This window comes from Oryza sativa, chromosome 10 (assembly GCF_034140825.1).
Source record: "Oryza sativa Japonica Group chromosome 10, ASM3414082v1".
Taxonomy (NCBI): domain Eukaryota; kingdom Viridiplantae; phylum Streptophyta; class Magnoliopsida; order Poales; family Poaceae; genus Oryza; species Oryza sativa.
Genome location: NC_089044.1, coordinates 4,911,465 through 4,930,163, shown reverse-complemented (window position 1 = coordinate 4,930,163; position 18,699 = coordinate 4,911,465). Strand labels below are relative to the sequence as shown.

The 18,699-nt window shown below is 43.3% G+C and overlaps 1 protein-coding gene and 1 long non-coding RNA gene across 5 annotated transcripts; one reads left to right on the top strand and one right to left on the bottom strand.

Annotated features, from left to right (window-relative positions):
- Positions 1-199: 199 nt before the first annotated feature.
- Positions 200-7,182, bottom strand: LOC4348183 (uncharacterized). 4 transcript variants are annotated; one of them, XM_066305015.1, is made up of 9 exons: positions 7,033-7,182; positions 5,544-5,678; positions 4,892-4,990; positions 3,829-3,971; positions 3,254-3,362; positions 2,928-3,035; positions 2,451-2,591; positions 2,133-2,376; positions 200-757 (listed from the first exon to the last, which is right to left on the bottom strand). In XM_066305015.1, exons 2-9 carry the CDS (start codon positions 5,559-5,561, stop codon positions 741-743), a joined length of 879 nt encoding a protein of 292 aa, XP_066161112.1. In that variant the 5' UTR covers positions 5,562-5,678; positions 7,033-7,182; the 3' UTR covers positions 200-740. The 4 variants fall into 4 exon arrangements, with proteins under 4 accessions (XP_066161112.1, XP_015615047.1, XP_025876645.1 ...); XM_015759561.3 differs by having other exon boundaries at positions 5,544-5,669; XM_026020860.2 differs by lacking the exon at positions 200-757 and having other exon boundaries at positions 1,753-2,376.
- A 2,332-nt stretch (positions 7,183-9,514) lies between these two features.
- Positions 9,515-10,502, top strand: LOC136353778 (uncharacterized). Its single transcript, XR_010737209.1, has 2 exons — positions 9,515-10,125; positions 10,235-10,502. It is a non-coding gene; the product is annotated as an uncharacterized lncRNA (long non-coding RNA).
- The last annotated feature ends 8,197 nt before the right edge of the window (positions 10,503-18,699 follow it).

Sequence of the window (18,699 nt, the reverse complement as noted above, 5' to 3'; positions counted from 1 at the left end):
AATAATGTAAATCTTATGAGATGTTGATAGTGCAGTGGTAAGGGGTATGTGGTATGTGGTTTCAATCCTGATGTGTCGTGTTCAATCTCTAACATGCTCATAATTTCTTCTTTAAAATATTTAGAGGGACGTCTCTCCCTCCAAATCTCCTTTTTTTTTAATAATGTAAATCTTATAAAGATAAACTATATGCCAAAGATTAAAATGTTTGACTTAGGAGAAATTTATAACGATAAGTAATTCAAAATGGAAGGAATACTATTGATTAGTCCACATTATATTTTCATAACTCTTGGTCAACACGACTCACCATAGACGTAGACAACGATAGTGATAACAGCGACAAACTTTCTGCCTACAACCCACGAACTCCAATACAAATTAGGGTTTCAGGGTTGGCCACGATGGGATGGAGGCAGAGGGCGGTGATGGTGGCTTTAGAGTGATGGGCGGGGTGGTGGAAGACTGACGATGAACGATGGACATAGATAGGCCGTGGTGTGTTGCTGGTGGCGTCAAAGCCATAAGAATGAAGGAGGGCAGCGGACCAGTGTAGATATACATTGGTTATGAGGCGGAAGATGATGGCATCTTAGTGGTACAAGCTATCAGAGACGGTGGAGTTTCGCACACCGGCGAGGAAGGGAGGTAGCACACGAGGAGAGGTGGCCGATGCCAGTGGTGGGTGCAGTGTGTGACGCCGCAGGTAGGGGGACAAAGATGGTTTGAAGTTGTACGAGTCACAATGCGATGTGAGCTGTTGTGAAAAAAAAATGGTACTAGATTAGAAAAATTCAGGCAAATGATGAATAACAAAAGCCCCATCTGAAACTACAATCGTACATTCGTACAAGTAACCCTGATTGTTGCTATGGAAAATTTTGTATGATAAAATGATACACATGAGATTTAAGATGGATATTCTCTGTAGCCATGTGACTTTAGCCTTATTGCTCGTACAATTTATATCTTTAAGATGACAGTACTTCGTGAGAGATGAGAGGAAACTAGACTAATAAGTAGAACAATATTGGTTATACAATAACTACTCTGTATATGCCACTGGAGCGGCTGTTCTACTTGCCTCCAGTGTACTATAAGTTCTTAATTAAGCACTAATCAACGGAATGAAGTACTTCACAACGATGCTACGCTAGCGAAGATGCTGGTTCCAGCTAACAGAAGAAATAGGAGTACAGAAATAATCCTAGAAACTGACAGTGTACAGGTACGAAATATATTGTTGATTTTCCTGAACGATTGATACATGGGGACTCATACGATGGCCAAAAAATAAAAATAAAAAACAAAGGGTGAGGCTTTTGAAGATTTCAATATCAATTCGGTACGGCGCACTGCAACCAAGCGGCACATATCTTAGCTATGGACATGCATCAAGATAGAAATAATTTCACCTGGTTTACAAACAGTGCAATGGAAAATGGACGGAGGAAGGAAAAACACCTTCAGGATCAAAATGGTAGGCTATGAAATCCGCCCTACCTCACCTAGTAGTCCCAACGAAACGAGAAGAAAAAGAGAGAAGGGATGGATAAAAACAAGTAACAGAAATAGCAAAGGTAGATACTTCAACTGAATCTGATTATCCCTCCATGTACAGAAATTGCCACAAGAAGATTGGCACGATCTGTTCATGATAGATATGTTGATGGCAATCAAATATAATAATAGGCATAACAATCATGAATTGGTGAAAAATAAGTTGGATGAAATCATGAAACTGTACGCAACTTTTTATGGTGCAACTACAAGAAAATTAAGCAATCATATTCATGTCTCAGGCAGATCAAATTCAATTTACAGGCCTAGAAACACAAAAAGAAGGATTGATAAAGAAACAAGAGCTAATATACAAACATACAGAAGTTGTTTTCCTGGTTGTTGATGTGCCTTTCCCGTTGGCAGCAACGAAGTAAGAACCCACTCCAAAGAAGCTATGACACTCGTACCACGATGATATTCTACAAAGCGAGCTCTACATGGGGGCAAAAGGGGTGATTCCCTACTTCATACATCCAATGGCTGTCTCGACGAAATATACAAAGCAGACTCATAGTAATGATGTATCAAGAGCACACATAGTGAAGCTTGCAGGGTTGAGCTAACCGTACCTAGAATGGTATTGGCAAGCATTGTGCTCGTTGGTATTGATTCATCAGAATCATGTGATTCTGATCCAGAATTCTGTGTCTCATGATCATGACCCCCTGAACCAGGGCCACCATTATCTCCAGGATGATTGTCAAAATTGTTTCCACCATCTTTTTGGTCCTTTGAGCTCCCAGCACTGCCATTACGTGTGAAACCTTGGACCAGATCTGGTCTAGGTTCTACTCCAACTCGTCTCAAATGTAGCTGCCATTGTTTTCAAAATTGTCATTCATAAATCCTTCAAAACTGAAAGATTGCAGAAGAAGCGTTTACAATACCTGAAGGTACAAATTAACCTCATCAGGACGTGACAGGAAGGGGAAATCACCACCCGTCTTTAGTACTGCACGCCTTGCACCTGGGTACCTTTCATTCACTTGGTCCTTTAACTGCTGAGGAACAGCGGAATAGTCGTTTGTCTGTGCAAATATGTTCAACACACACAGTTAGCATTCAAGGGACACTGGGATGCTCAAGGTCTCTGATAATGGGAACCCTTGGGCACCCTTTTCTGATGATTTCAACTTCATACTTGATTGTAACTTCTAAGGTACAAAAATTTAGCATGCTTATCTCCCAGCATACCTACACATGACATACTGATTAAGAATCATTCCTTCTTAATACCATGCTAGCCTTAGATTATCTCTTAACTGGTGCAGCCAATCAATAGAATGGAAAATAATAATAAATAAACCCTATATAAACAGAAACACATGAGAATCACTTGTATTATTTGGGTCGAGGTAACTTACATCCATTATAGTGATGAGTGAATCAGGTAGCATTAATGATCCAACTGATGCAACATTAACATTTAACATCAACCTTGATGAGAGATCATCTCTTGACAGCGTCTCAACCTGGCATGCAAAATTTAGATTTTAATTTGTTAACAACAATAACAAGCCCAGTAAAATAGAAGAGCAACACTGAGTAACAATGCGTTGTCAAGCACAGAGTAGTCATCTAACTAGCAATACCTAACATTACAATTTCAGATAAAGTTTGAATGCTCATATTTATAACATGTATGAAATTAGTTCAAACATCAAATAAAATGTTTACAGTTGATCCTGACCTGACTCACAACAAAATCCACTGAGTCTGCAATAAACGGTTCATGGGGGCCATCTCGGATTCCTGTCAATAGGTACCGCTTCAGCAAAAAAGAAGGGGTCCAATTAACACTGCAATGTCAAAAAAGTTGTTTGACAGAATTATTCTCTATAATTTACATCCAATAATAAAGTATACTTTTATATGGAAAAATCAGAACTTATGAGTATATGATGTCCACCAATGTGTTACATTTTTTTTCTAGTGATGCACTTCTAGTTGTATGAAATGACTTTGGCCTCAGGACACAATCCTGATAAAAGAAACACCCCCATTGTTTCGCTTATTCGGCATATTTGCAAACAAAAAATAATTTGTGGATAAAACTTATATATACGTGTAGTCAGCGATTTAAAAGCAAAGGCTGAAAAATAAACTTCGATGAAAAAAACCTCAAAATCAACTCCAAATTTAAGGTTGAAAATTCAAATTTTGGCTGATAAGCATAAGCGAAAAGATGGGGCTGAAAGTTTGCAGGATCATGGCATATGAACAGATTATGATGCAACCATAACAAATCTCAGAAAGAATACATACACAGGAGACCATGGCGTAGCAGCAGCAAACTTATGTGTCTCAAGAAAAGTATTTGATAGGACCAAGGACTTTACTCTCCTTGGACGGTGTTGAGCAAATATTTGTGCAAGAAATCCACCAAGAGATGTACCATAAATATGAACCTGTTTTCTCCAATGAAAAAATAAATAAATTAGTACTAAATAACTCAAAACTCAACGAAATGAAACAAAAACTTCTGCTGACATACAAGGAACAAACTAACACACTCTACTATAGACTCCTTAATAAAGAAGTGAATCATGCAAACTGGGAATTGCAGAAAGAATAAGCAAAAGCAGTCTTTCACGAAGTAGTAGGTAACATCAAATTGATTTCACATTGTTCAGAGCTGACTATAGCATATTTATATTCTCACTGCTATGACAATCCTGTATACTCCCTCCATTCCAAAATATAAGGCACAACCACCCTTAACCCAAAGACCAAGAAATAATTATTATCATCTTCTAGTTTGAATCATCCTAATAAATATAATGCATGCATCCAATAGGATTAGATAACATGAGAATGGAGTATTTAAAAAAGTAATAATTTAATGGAGAAGATGTAATAGTTAATTTCATGCTTGCATGCATGCCTTATATTATGAAACATCTAAGAAAAGTGGTTGTGTCTTATATAATGGAATAGAGGGAGTACATACTTTGCTGCGTTCTACACTACACTTTCCCAATTTCTATTTCCCTTGTTTTCCATGCGCACGCTTCCTAAACTACTAAACGGTGTATTTTTTACAAAAACTTTATATAGGAACGTTGCTTTTAAAAAAATCATATTAATCTATTTTCCAAGTTTTTGAGTTAAAAATTAATTAATCATGCGCTAATCCACCACTCCGTTTTGCGTGCTGGGGAGAAGGGTCCCCCCCCCCCAAAACAACAAAACGAACACAGCCTTATAGGTTGCAAGAGGCACAAGAAGAGTGGAAATGAAGAATACATGGCTTAAAATATGAATGGTTGGACAGTTCTAAGACTGCAATGCATAAAAGAAATGCAGAAGGAAGGGAAGACTTCCTTACATGATGGATATTCATGGAGTCCAAAAATTTTTCAAATGAATGAATCCATTCCTGGTGATTCCAAACTTGAGGAACATCAATTGACATCACTCGATAACCCTGAAAGAGAAGTGAGAAATGAAGGGTGTAGTAAATTGCGATTAACTAATTGCCTATAGAACAGAGATCAACAAGGTTTCAGAAATATATGAGTGGCATTCAAATTAATTACAAGTAGATGGAGATGTTCGTATTCAAAACTGACACACTAAATATAACCTAAAGATGAATACATCCAAAGGTACTAAAGCTGCACCAAGAATACAAGGATTCTTGATCATATTAACAGTCTTACTATGCATCATGTACTAATATTTCCAAATTACTTCAGATCTTCATTGATACTTCAAATTTTAGTAGTTCAAGATAAAAACTGTTTATGTTGAGAGCGAAATTATTGTTTGGTAGAATGATTGAGAACAGGTCCAAGGACCAAGTACAGAACACTTGACCATGACTTTTTTGTAGTTTTTTTTTTAAAAAAAACTTAGCACTACAAGACTACAAATGCAAATAATAAACATATCGGTATATGTTTGTAGGTATGCATGAAACTGAAAACCAAAACCAGATCAGGTATGAAAAAAATAGTCTCAAAGCAGATACTAGGAACCTTCATAGAGAGAGACATGATCTGTTTGTAGTACACATCAGCCGTTCCTGCAATTCCTGGGATGCAGACAAGAGGTGGAACAGTCTTTGGTCCAAAATCATAGTACCTCCATAATTTCGGTCCAATCTACAAAACCTCCAATAAGGAAACAGATTAGAATCTAGCCAATCGTATGTAATGATTAAAAAATTAGTTCTTAAAAAAATGAAGGCAGCAAATTTATTTTCTTCAAAAAGGGATACATCACAAATTATAATTCTGCCATGTTGAAGAACAAAGCAGAGAAACTGGTCAACCATATGAATAAAATTGAGAAATTCATGCAAAGAATTGAAGAAAGCAGCTTGGTTTTTATTAGAATGGCATCCATCACACATTATAATAATACAAAGTTGAGAAGAAGTTGGCATGTAACGCATATTCACATTCAAAATTTGTACATCCTACAGTTCACTTTGTACAGATTGAGGAAACTCGTAAGCAGAGAATGATGCAATATGCATATCTGCTGTTATAATCGATGAATAAGTTAAGTAGACAAAGCAAAATAGCTTAATCTAAGATATTCTATTATGCATAGCGAAAAGCAAGCAGTCAAGCACACATATTTCAATAGCAAGGTAAAAGCAATAAAAAAAAAGAAAGAAATTGCAGGAAAAAAGAAGATCAATAAAAACATGGGGACTCTGGGACACCATAAGCCAATCCCATCATACATCGCAATTCAGATCACATTACTAGTGTCAATTCTGCACAGAATCACCAAGACACACTGCATATGACACTCAAGAAGGCAAAGATAAAAAATATATACGGATAACTCCCATAGGTACCAAATTTAGTCAGCAGGTTACATCTAACCAAACCAACCCCTAATTGCTACTAGATAACTTGATTTGTTCACTTGCTAGACGGTGGAGTTGACGAGATTTTAAGAAATTTAAGGCAAAGTAACTAAGGAATACTAAAGCTTAACGCTCTTTATCTCTCTAAAAAAAAGAGAGGATCATAACCAGATACTATGAATCAAGGCACTGGAGAGAAATGACGACATAAACATCGGAGCTTCGAATCATTGTCGGCATCTCATCCAACGGAGCAAAAGATGCTGCCCGAATTACTCATGATCATGACGAATTGATGATCATGATCTAGACAAAAACCGCACCAAATGCCATCATCCAGAACGGGGAAATGCCAATCAACCTAAACCCATTTCCTCCCTCCCTAAAACTAGAACTAAACCATACACATACTTGGACCCCGTTATCCATCCAACCCAGACATTGTGATCCCGTAGATCCCGCATGCTAAATCCTCCCCGCAAAATCAACCCCAAAAACCCGCATGGGAACCCTCCTCAACCACAATCCCCACAACCAACCGCACCAAATTCCACCGCCGAGGACCGAAATCCACGCCGCCAGCAGCACTAGCGAGGCGCACGCGAGAGAGGGGGGGAGCTCCTCCACCGTGCAAAATTGCTTACCGAGATCTTGTGGAGCGGGACGACGGACTTGAAGTAGACGTAGTCCCCCGGCGCCGCCGACGCCGCCGCCGCGCCCCCGCCGCCCTTCATCGGCGGCGAAATGGGAAGGGAATCGCGGAGGCGAGCGGAGAGGGGAAGGAGGAGACGGCCGGGAAGGATCTCTCCTCCGGTGTTAAGAAGAAGGGAGCCCCTCGCTCACTGAAAGTGGGCCCGGATGCCGCGTGGCCCACGTGGACGTGGAGGGGGTGGACCCCACCCACAATAGCAATTAGTTTTTTTCTTGGGTGACTGACGGGTGGACCCATGGCTCGGGAAGAGGTGGTGGGGCCCGCCCTGCAGTGGAACAGCATCGGCGTCGGTTTGGCTGGAAAGGGAAGAGGACGCGGGCCCTTGCGTTGCGATCCAGCTTGACGAAGAGAAGAGGGTGTGTTTCGCTTGGCGGGTTCCGACAGGTGGGCCCCACGGGGTGCTTCGGCCATGGGGATCTGGACAATCCACGGGTAGTTCGGCCATAGGGATCTGGACAATGGCGCTTGTTCGTCTTCTCCGTGGAAGCACCGGCGATCTGAGATCTCTTCGATCCTGTGGTGGAACAGGATTCGAGAAAGGCAATCCCACCCATCATCATTTTAGGGATCAAATTGACTATTGGAAATAAGCAGGGCAATAAGATGACAATGATCGGCTAATTGTTAGAGCAGGTACAATAAGATATACTCCGATACTATGCTTGTTTCACGTTATAAGATATTATAGCTTCTCCATCCCTCGGTTAGATACACTAATATCTATATAAACTTTAACACGTATATAAGGCATATATTTGGATTGATGTATGAATTTATTCAAAGTCGAAAGTCTTGTATTGTGAAACGAGGAAGTAGTCAATAAATAGACTAGCTACAAGTTAGTTGATATTAGTATAATCTTACGTGGAATGAAAATAGATGAAGAGATAAGAGAGCCAACAATTAGGCGGACTAGTTCTAGCCTTCGTATTTGCTCATGACGAAATGGGGAAGCTTTTGATTGCTGCAATGGTAGTGAGACGGCATGGAGAGGGCTATCCTTCCAGTTGAAAGCGATGAGAACAATCTTGTAGGTAGACTTCTAATATTTTATTTTTGATTTGTTTGTATTTGTATGTATCTCAGTCATGAGATATGAGTATATGCAGCCGTGAAACTTTTACCTGTATATATCCACTTATAAATATAAAGATCGAATTTCTATCAATTATGTAAAAAGAGAGCCGGCGACTAATTTGTAGTGACACACTTTTGTAGCCAAATAACCAATACACTTAATAATTTATGAGTTTAATGGACATCTCCACGATTCCGTGCGGCCATGAGATAAAAAAAAACCTGCCTTTTGTATTTGCTTTGTTATAGAGATGATGTTTAGATCATTAATCCAAATATCATATGATGATTTAAAGGGGTTTAAACTCTAAAACAGGTAAGCGTAAGGACTTTAGCACTAGCTATGTTAGGCCTGCATGCATGCCTCCGCTCCTGCAAACATATGCATGACCACATGGTGCTACAAGACCATGATAAATTGATGAATGAATTTATTTATTCTGGTCATGTTACTTTCGAAAAGTGGGATTAATATATCTCCTAAAATGTCTACCTGTTAGCTATGGTAATACCTTAAAAAAGTCATTAGCTTCATGGACGGAGGCATAGTGTATAATTGGATCCACGCTAATAGAAATATGCTATTTTAGATAAATACAACTACTATTTCACGATATCGGTTACGTGCCACTGGAATTTAGGGAAATTGAAACATGTCACTCCGTCACAATATCTATCAAAAATCTCCATTAGCCCTAACTACACGTGGAACCTAGTTGCCAGTTCCATCTTCTTCACCTCCCTCCCCTTCCTTCTCTTTCCCCTACCCCTCTCTCTCCCCAGTCTCGCTCTCTCTCCGACGCTCATCATCCTCCATCACTATCGCTGCCACTGTCATCGATCACCTCCGTGGTGGGAGGGCTTGGGAGCCACCACAGTCACCGTTGCCGTCGTCGACCTCCTCCCATTCTCAGCGGGAGGGCTCAGGAGCCATCATCATTGTCTGTGACCCCATCCATGGCAGGAGGGTTCGAGATCTGCCGTTGTCGTCGACCTTCTCCCGTCCTCAGTGGGAGGGCTCGGGAGCCGCCATCGTCCTCGACCCCTTCCGCGGCAGAAGGACTCGGGAGCCGCCGCCGCCATCGTCCTCAACCCCATCCATGACGATTGACAACAAGCCATTCATGACGATTTCGTCGATCTCAAGATATACCGAGCCAGTCTTCTGAAAGTGCTTGTAAAGGTGGGGTGTGCGTGCATTCGTAAGGATGATTGTGCGTGTGTGAGTGCCTGCTCTTAACTTTATTTTAAAAATCTAGAAAAAAATGACACAACAAGGAAAATCCCAAGCGGGGCTTTCAAGGGTAAGCATTAGGAGTGATGATAGATGAAACTTCACGGGTAAGCATTAGGAGCAGGGGCGGAGGACTTGTATGGTGAGGTGTGACACTCGCCATACCTTGATCCTCCCGCGACCTCCCCCCCTCCCCCTGGCTCGTCCTCCTTCCCAGTTCCCAGTACGCCGCACCAACACGATCGAGAGAGGGAGAGCAAGAACGCGGCGCGAGAGAGCGAACCAGGCCAACCAATTAGGCCCATTGGTCTTGTTTTTGTGTAAATGGACCTTTTGACCATGAATGATGAAACCCTATCACGAATTTCCCCAATTCCCCAATTCCCCAATCCATCTCCCCAATCCCCATCGAACAGGCGAGCGGCGGCGGTGCGGCGCTGAGGAGTGCGGACTATGGCCAACGGCGACGGGGTGAGGCTCGGGGCCGCAGCGCAGGGCGGCAGGGTGGGGCTCGGTCGTGTGGAGCGGCGGCACGAGGTAGCAGCGATCGGCAAGGCGCCGCGGCGCCGCGAGGCAGCGGCGTGGAGCAGAGGCGCAGCGGCTGGCCAGGCAGGCAGGCGCGGGGCAGGCAGCAAGAAGAGCAAGTGAGCTGTGAGCAACCGAGGAGTGCAATCAACAGTTTGACAATTTCAGATTTGACAGTTTCACAAAGAGGTACATATTCTTCAAATTTTGACAATTTCAGAACATTATTTTTGTTGGTTTGAACTTTGATGTATACAAATTTGATACTAAAATTGCATTTGTGTAATTTGTTTTGCAGATTTGAAGAGTTTGGAACCGGGGCTCTGCAAGCGCAAGTACTCATGCAAGCGGAAATGCTGCAGTAGAGATGGAGGAGGAGGAGGAGGAGGAGGAGGAGGAGCTGACAGCTGGAATCTTGAGGTATTTTTCAGTGCCTCTTTTATTTACACTTTTGGCAAATGGATGATTTATGAACTTATGACTAGTGTTTGTTGTCATGTTTGAGATTGCGTCATGATGGGACAATGTTGCGTCATATAATATAGTGCATTGAGATTGTTTTTTTCCTTTCTCTGCGGCCACACCAGCGACACCGCCACACCTCATTTTTTTTCCTCCGCCACTGATTAGGAGTCATGATAGATGAAATTAAGTTAATTAATAAGCATTATTTGAGGGCATAAATCAATACATTACAAATATTAGAAGGTTGATAGCTTGATTTGAAAAATAAAGATTTCTAAGAAGTATTAATGAAAAAATGTACAAGAAGGAAAGTATGCCTGCTAGAACGTGGCTAGCCTAGTAAAACCTAAGCAACTTGATATTTTCACTTTCCACAGTTATTTTCATAGAATTGAAAGATGTATTAATATGCATACACTGATGAGGATATCACTCCTTTGGATAAGCAGAAGGCTAGGAGATGGAGGTCCAATTCATATCAAGTTCGAACCCGCCTCATCATCTAGGAGCAGGCCGCACTAAAATCGTTGCTCAGGCCTCATTGGGACTCCATTTTCGACGTTCTACATATGTATGGAAAGCTAACGAGAGCATCTTTCCAATGGAACTGGTTTCACGTAAAAATTTCTTCCAAATCAATGAGAATCTTCAAAACAATAGAGCGTCCAGAATCTGTCCGGGTGTTGCGTCACTGTCTTTAGGCCCGAGTATCTTGTTTGAGTCCATTAGGGACACATCCAGGGGTCCTTGGATGACCCTAGAACCTATTTAATCAGTATCCATCATTGAACTAGGGTTGGGATTTTGCTTAGATTTTTTTTGCTGTTATAGTTTCACCGCTAGTTCGGTTTGTGGAACCTCAACTTGTGAGATTCATCTTAAATTCGCAATATATTTAGATTGGATCTTCTACTCTCTTGCTTGTGTTCTATTCGCTTGCAGGAGATAGGCTTATGGGTGAGGTCGGTTATGTTTCGGCTTGGGTGATAACCAACGGAGGGGGTGGTGTAGTGATTGTGAGGGATTCGGTCATCCTGAATGAACCATTAGGATCATCAAAATCGAATCTCCACAATCGACCTATCTAGTACCTAACGGAAGATAGGGACCCTAGCCCTCATCACACATGGGGGTGTTTTCAGTACGACTGTAGTAGTAATAATAAGAATGTCCGCTGAAATCAGTATCTTTAATGTGTATGTTACTAAGTTCATTTTACAGATGTGAATGTGGTGTGGGTGTGTTATCTCTATTATTATAAAAAATAAAGATGTTTCTACCAGGATTTTGGTATATTAATATGCAAAACATTGATTAGGATTTAATTTTTGTGATCGAAGCCCTTTAACAAAACATTATCAAGCATACGAAGATCTTTTCAGCCTATCATTGTTTTGACTGACCAAAGTCATCATCCATTACCCCCTCCTCCATCTCTATACTTGGAGTCATCATATACATGCCTAAGGTCGTCACAATTGCAGATCTGAAATTGACGTTCCAGCCAATATGGACATCCCCTCCAAAAACATAGACATTATCGAGTTCGCAAACGTGTTTTAATCAAGTCGTTCTCATTGAATTGATCGCATCGATCTCTATTTTGATGAGCAGTAATAAGAAAATTTTGAATGATACATGGTTCTTGTGGTGTTCGGAGTCGTGCAGCTACACATACGAAAGAAATTGTGGGACATGGACTTACATATGTACCATCCTAATCCAAATCAAAAACGGGATGAACTAATCAAACTGAAGAGTGGGCTTGCTAGTTGTACATGGTAGAATCAGACTTCATCGATGACAAACGGAAGTTTGCCAAAAAAACCAACTAAAAACCAACTCAAACACATATGGTGTACAATTTCAGATCTGCAACTATGACGACCTTAGGCATGTATATGATGACTCCAAGTATAGAGATGGAGGAGGGGGTAATGGATGAGGATGATGACTTTGGTGGGTCAAAACTATGATAGGCAGAAAAGACCTTGGTATGCTTGATATAGTTTTGTTAAAGGGCTTCGATCACAAACATTAAATCCTAATCAATGTTTTACATATTAGTATTCCCCTTACAACACACGTGTATTTTTCTAGTAATTGTAATAAGAAAAATGATATCCATGATGACTTTATCAATCTCGAGATATGTCGGTCCAGTTTTTTGGAGATAGATGTACGTGCGTGCGTTGATAGGAATGTGCACATTGGAAGTGTCCCCGCTTGTAATGTCTTTATAAAGGGGAAAAACGCAAAATCTATTTCGAGAGGCATATCGATTTAGACTTAACGAGCGACACAGACAATTACGTGAGAAGTACTAGTAGCGTGACAGACATGCATGCAAGTAGTTTTTGCTATTAGGTTGTGCATATTTTTTTTCTTCTTATGAAATTTTCTCTTAAACTACTCATCTGATCTACGATCCGATTATACCATTGTGTTCGTAACAATTAAATCTTTACAACAAGATCTCACATGATTATATTTTGATGAAAAATCACAAATTACTTTTATGATATGTCTAAATTACTTTTAGATTTCACTAAGTTACTTCTTATATATATAAAAGTAAATTCATTAAAGCCTAAAACTAATTTACATATATTATATAAGTAACTTAGAACAAAACGAAGGTAACTTTGGCATGTCATTTAAAGTAAATCCGTTGTAGAGATAAAAACATGACTATCTGGAAATTAAATTAATCAGCACAAATTATGGAATTAACTAAAAACAATAATAAAGGTAATCACCTCATAGCATTATGAATGTACAGGAAGTATTTTAATCAAATCTAAAAGTAACTTATATATATATATATATATGATAATTTGTTCAATGAAAAAAGGTTTAATTAAAGTTACTTTCTTTTTGTTATAAGTTACTTCTATAATATATGTAAATTACTTTTAAGCTTTACTGAATTTACTTTTGTATATCTAAGAAGTAACTTAGTGAAATCTAAAAGTAATTTAGACATATCATAAAAATAATTTGTGATTTTTCATCGAAATATAATCATATGAGATCTTGTTGTAAAGATTTAATTGTTACGAACACAACGGTGTAATCAGATCGTATATTGATGAGTAGTTTAAGAGATAATTATATTTGAAGTATAGGTGGATGGTGTCTCTTATAGATGAAGTGGTAGTTACCACTAGCTATGTAGTCATGTAAAAAAAAAAGTACAGACAGCTAGATTTACTTCAAACTTACTCTACTCCATAACAGACTGTGCGGAAGATAAGAAAATACAACTTGCCCCCTCCATGTCGTGATACATGTGCACAAAATGTTCATGGTAAAGAAATCTGAACATTCCATCTGGGCACTTGACCGGCCACATGGCCACGATTGGATTCTTCACCGCGAGGGCCCAAGGCCCAAGAATATTGAAAAAGATTGGAATAAGTTCGCTTTGACTCCCTTAATTAGTGGTCGAATCTGATTCATATCCTTTGAACTATAATACTGGATATCCCGACCCCCAAGTATTAAAACCGGTCTAATTTGACTCTCTCGGTGGCTTTCGGGGTGGTTTTGTTGACTTGGTGCCTACGTGGCGGTATTAATCGGGTCCTTATTCCACGTGGCGCTTATATGGCATTAAAATAAAAAAATATGCATAGGACCCTTTTCTCATTCAAAAAGTATTATGAGACCTACTGATATGTAGGGCCCACATATTATCCTTTCTCCTTCCCTTCTTTCTCCTCCTATTTCTCTTATCTCTCTTTCTTTTCGCCGACCTTTTGTTTGTCTGGCAGGAGTGCGGAGGGGAACGGCGGTGGCGGTGGTGGTGAGGACAACGGCCACTGCGTGGACGACGAGGGTGGCGCCGTGGGCGCGGCGTGCCCTGGGGAGGGGGGGACGGCGGGCACGGCTCCAGAGCATAGGCGTAGCGGGTGGTGCGCGATGCCCGAGGGAGCAGCGTGGCACACGCAGTCAAGGGGGAGGAGGCGGTGGCGCAGCGGCGCGAGGATGGAGGGGGAGCACACGGCCGGCCTTCACGCCATGGCGGTGGTGGCCGCCGCCACCAGCTATAAGAGGGCGCGGTGGGGGTGGCTCCGCCCGATGCGGATGTGGTCGGCACTACAGGGGAGGTGGGTAGTGACGCTGAGGAGGACGTTGTCGGGGAGATCCCTGTCCATAGCGGCGGATGCCGCTGTCTTCGCTCCCCGCCACACACGCGTCTCTGCCGCTCGTCGCCGTCTTTGCTTGCCCGCCGCCATTGCCGTTCCTCTTTCCCCGACACGGTGCTCCCACCCAGCCGGCTCTCCACCATTGGATGCCAGCGCTGCCGCTCCCTAATGCCAGATGCCACCGCCGCCGCTACCCGCCGTCGTCCCCACTGCCGCTCCGGTGGTGAAGAGAAAGGTCGGGGGAGAAAAAGAGAGAAGCGAGAGATAGAGGGGAGGAGGAAGAAACGGAAGAGAGTGGTTGTTCATGTGGGGCCCATGTCACGCCCAGAAATTCCCGAATAGAATTTCAAGCAGAATGTGCATTAAAATCCCCGTCCAGGACCGGCCGGGGTACACAAACGACAATGTTGACATCCAGATCCACGTCTTACAAACATCATAAAAGTCTTACATAAATGCAGCGGAAGAAAAGAAAGACAACAGGAGCTAAGCCTTGACTAAACTGCAGCGGGAACACCACTCCACAGGCATCCTCGACGGCACGGACGAAGCCTACTCCTCGGAGAAACCTTCATCTGACCCGAACTTGAACTCTGGGGTTGGGAAAAGTAGAGCAAGACTGAGTACTACCCACTGTACTCAGCAAGTCATACCGGAATAAAGGTATGATGCAGGGAATCATCAAAGAAGAGCTAAAGTGGTTCACTTGCATAAAGCGAGCATTTATAAACAGAAATTGAAAGATTTAAACAGTTGTAATAATGAATTAATATTAATCATCCGCTGTCCAACGTTAACCCATGTTGCGACAGGCCCAACCATCCACCTAAGCTATCCAAATTAAAAGATTACACTAAGATGAGACTAATCACGGTGAATCTGGTTGACCGCCCATAACCGCGGGCACGGCTATTCGAATAGTTTTACTCTGATCAGAGGTGTACAACTGTACCCACAAGACACAGCCCCACGACACGTTTCCGTGCGCCGACATGCCACCACGACATACCGGAAAGAGGCCGTGACAGGACCCTTCGCATAACCCCCTCTAGCCAAGCACACCACATCTCAGGTTTCACCCCCGTCCCCAGCGGGCAACGGGCAGTCCCCTCTCGTGCCTAAGTGAATCCGGAAGCGACAGAGGCCGTCGCAGGGCCCACCCCGCTCCATCACGCCCACCCTTGCCTGGATGCGTCGACTAGAGGAAGCTACACTACAAGCCCAGCCGTTGCCCACGCTGGCTTGTGGTAAGTACGATAAGTTCTTCCAGGGCATCCCGCGAACCGGTCCTTAACTGCCATGGGTGCGACCAGCAAAACCATGCACCCACAGCCCACCATGTGATTCATTTTATTTAACCAACACCAGAGCGGTGGTACTAATCCAACATTATCATTAGAACCAACAGTCTAGACATTAATATGATTTTCCCCCATGTGAACTAGTTGAACTAAGCATGGCTAAGCAATTCCTAGTCCAAACTCTAATCATGTTATAACCCCAAGCTAACAAAGGAGCATGGTATCCAAAAAGCATGGCTGTAACAATAGGTAACCATCCCATAGCAATATTATAAAACAGTGCAATATTTGAAAGAAAACAATAGGGCATTTGCAATATAGGATCAACATGTTCAAGTGACAAGCATGACTTGCCTTGCTCTGCTGCTGGAGGAACCTCGGCGACTATCTCGAAGTACACCGGAGCGTCAGAGGAATCGGAATCTAGCGACATACAAAGCAAACATTGCAACAGGCTATAAGACTACTGAAACAGGGAACAAAACCATTTTTAATGGATTTTACACATTTTTCTTGATTTACTGAGACTTGAATGGGCTTAAACGGAGCTCGGATGAATTAGTTATGAATTTTAGAAGATTCATTGTCTTTATTATTATAAAAGAAAAACCTTAAATCATTTATTGCGCAATATATTCCAGGGCTGACATCATCAAGGTGGGGCGCGGCGCCGACATGCGGGGCCCACCGGTCAGCGGCCCGGGAGAGAGAGGAAGGGGCGGCGGCACGCGGGACCCACTGGTCAGCGACTCAAGGGTGGCCGGTCTACCGTGGACCGGGACAACGCGGGTGATCCACCGCCGATCCACGGGATCGACGGCCCGGATCGGCCCGGGGCCGATCGGACGGTGCGGCGGCGGCCAGGCTAGGCTCGGCTCGGCACAAAGCCGGCCGACCGGTCACGGCGACGACGCGCGCACGCGCACGCGCGTTGCCGACGATGGCAACGCCGGCGGAGACGGCGGCGCAAGGCGGCGCCGAAGGGCGGTGATGCTAAAGCGACGACTAACGGGCGGCGGCGCTAAAGCGGCGGCTAGGAGGGAGAGGGAGGGGAAAAGAGGGGAGGGGGTGCCTCACCGAGGGTGGCCGGCGCGGAGGAAGATGATGGCGAACGGCGACGGCAAGCCACGGGAGGACGACGTCGGCGGGCGGACGAGCTTCGGGGTGCCCTAAGGAAGGAGAAGAGAGGGATTAGAGAGAGGGAGATGGACCACGGCGATCGGAAACCATGGCCGAAGGCGGCGGTTGCGGGCGCGGCGGCGCGGCGGGAGGTGGGGGAAGGACCCGACAGGTGGGCCCCACCTGTCGGCGACCCCGAGAGAGGAGGGCGGCGGGCGGCCTGGCTGGGCCTCGGCCTGCGGCCGGCCCAGCAGAGAGGAGGGGGAGGAAAGGAGAAATGGGCCGACGGCCCATTTGACAAAAAGGAGGAAAAAGAGAGGAAAAAGAAAAAGAAAAAGGAAAAAGGATTTTCCCAGGAATTAAAAATATTGCTTGCTCAATTTTAATTGGTTAAAATTATTTCTAGAGATCTGAAAATTCCACTAAAAATCCTGTTAATGAATTTCGACATGTAGAACTCAAGAAAAATTCCACATGTCAAATCCAATTATTATTTGCATTACTTTCTTAGGGTTTTCTCTTGATTTGCACCGGTATTTTCTTAGGGTCATTTATAAAAATTACAATTTTGGCTTGGGAGGAAAACTTCGGGGTGTGACAAACCTACCCCCCTTAAACGGAATCTCGGCCCCGAGATTCGGAGGAGCTGGCGAAGAGGTGCGGATGGGCGGCTTTCAACTCATCTTCCCTTTCCCAGGTTGCTTCCTCTTCTGAATGATGACTCCACTGAACTCGGCAAAACCGGGTGACCTTGTTTCTGGTTCTCCTTTCGCTGGTATCAAGTATACGAACCGGCTTCTCCACATATGTTAGGTCCTCCTGGATATCAATGTGCTCCGAATCAGCCTGTTCTTCCGGTACCCTTAAGCACTTCTTTAGTTGGGACACATGGAACACGTCATGGATGCCAATCATATTGGATGGAAGCTCTAACTGATAAGCAACTTCCCCCCTTCGTTCCAGGATTTTGTATGGCCCCACGAAGCGTGGTGCCAACTTGCCTTTTGTCTGAAAACGGTGTACTCCCCGGAGCGGAGTGACACGAAGATACACGTAATCTCCTGCCTCAAAAGTGAGCTCCCTTCGACGGTTATCCGCGTAGCTCTTCTGTCAAGACTGGGCAATCTTCAACCTTTCCCTGATAATTCTGACTTTCTCTTCTGCTTCCACTAATACCTCTATCCCGAACAATTGACGCTCGCCTGTCTGATCCCAGAAGAGAGGTGTGCGGCACTTCCGGCCGTATAAAGCTTCAAACGGTGCCATCTGTAGACTGGCCTGGTAGCTGTTGTTGTACGAGAATTCCGCATATGGTAAGCTTTTGTCCCAAGCTCCACCAAAATCAAGAGCGCAAGCTCTCAACATATCTTCCAAGATTTGATTGACTCGCTCGGTCTGACCATCCGTTTGCGGGTGATAGGCCGTGCTGAAATTTAAACGGGTCCCCAATTCTTCCTGCAGCTTCTGCCAGAATTTTGAGGTGAACTGACTCCCTCGGTCGGATACAATCTTTTTGGGTACTCCATGTAGGCACATGATTCTCGAAAGGTAAAGCTTCGCCAACCTTTTGCCCGTATATGTGGTATGTACTGGTATGAAGTGATCAACCTTAGTGAGTCGATCCACGACTACCCAGATCGAATCGTGACCCGATGATGTCCGGGGCAGTCCTGTTATAAAGTCCATTCCAATCTCCTCCCATTTCCATTCCGGGATTTGAAGAGGTT

What these genes read in the sequence shown, in the direction of transcription:
- LOC4348183 (XM_015759560.3), bottom strand. Translation starts at nt 7,122, where the DNA reads ATGAAGGGCGGCGGGGGCGCGGCGGCGGCGTCGGCGGCGCCGGGGGAC. An exon ending in ACTCCATGAATATCCATCAT is followed by an intron (nt 3,972 to 4,891) that starts GTAAGGAAGTCT and finishes TGGAGAAAACAG; the next exon opens with GTTCATATTTATGGTACATC. An exon ending in GCTACGCCATGGTCTCCTGT is followed by an intron (nt 3,363 to 3,828) that starts GTATGTATTCTT and finishes TTGACATTGCAG; the next exon opens with TGTTAATTGGACCCCTTCTT.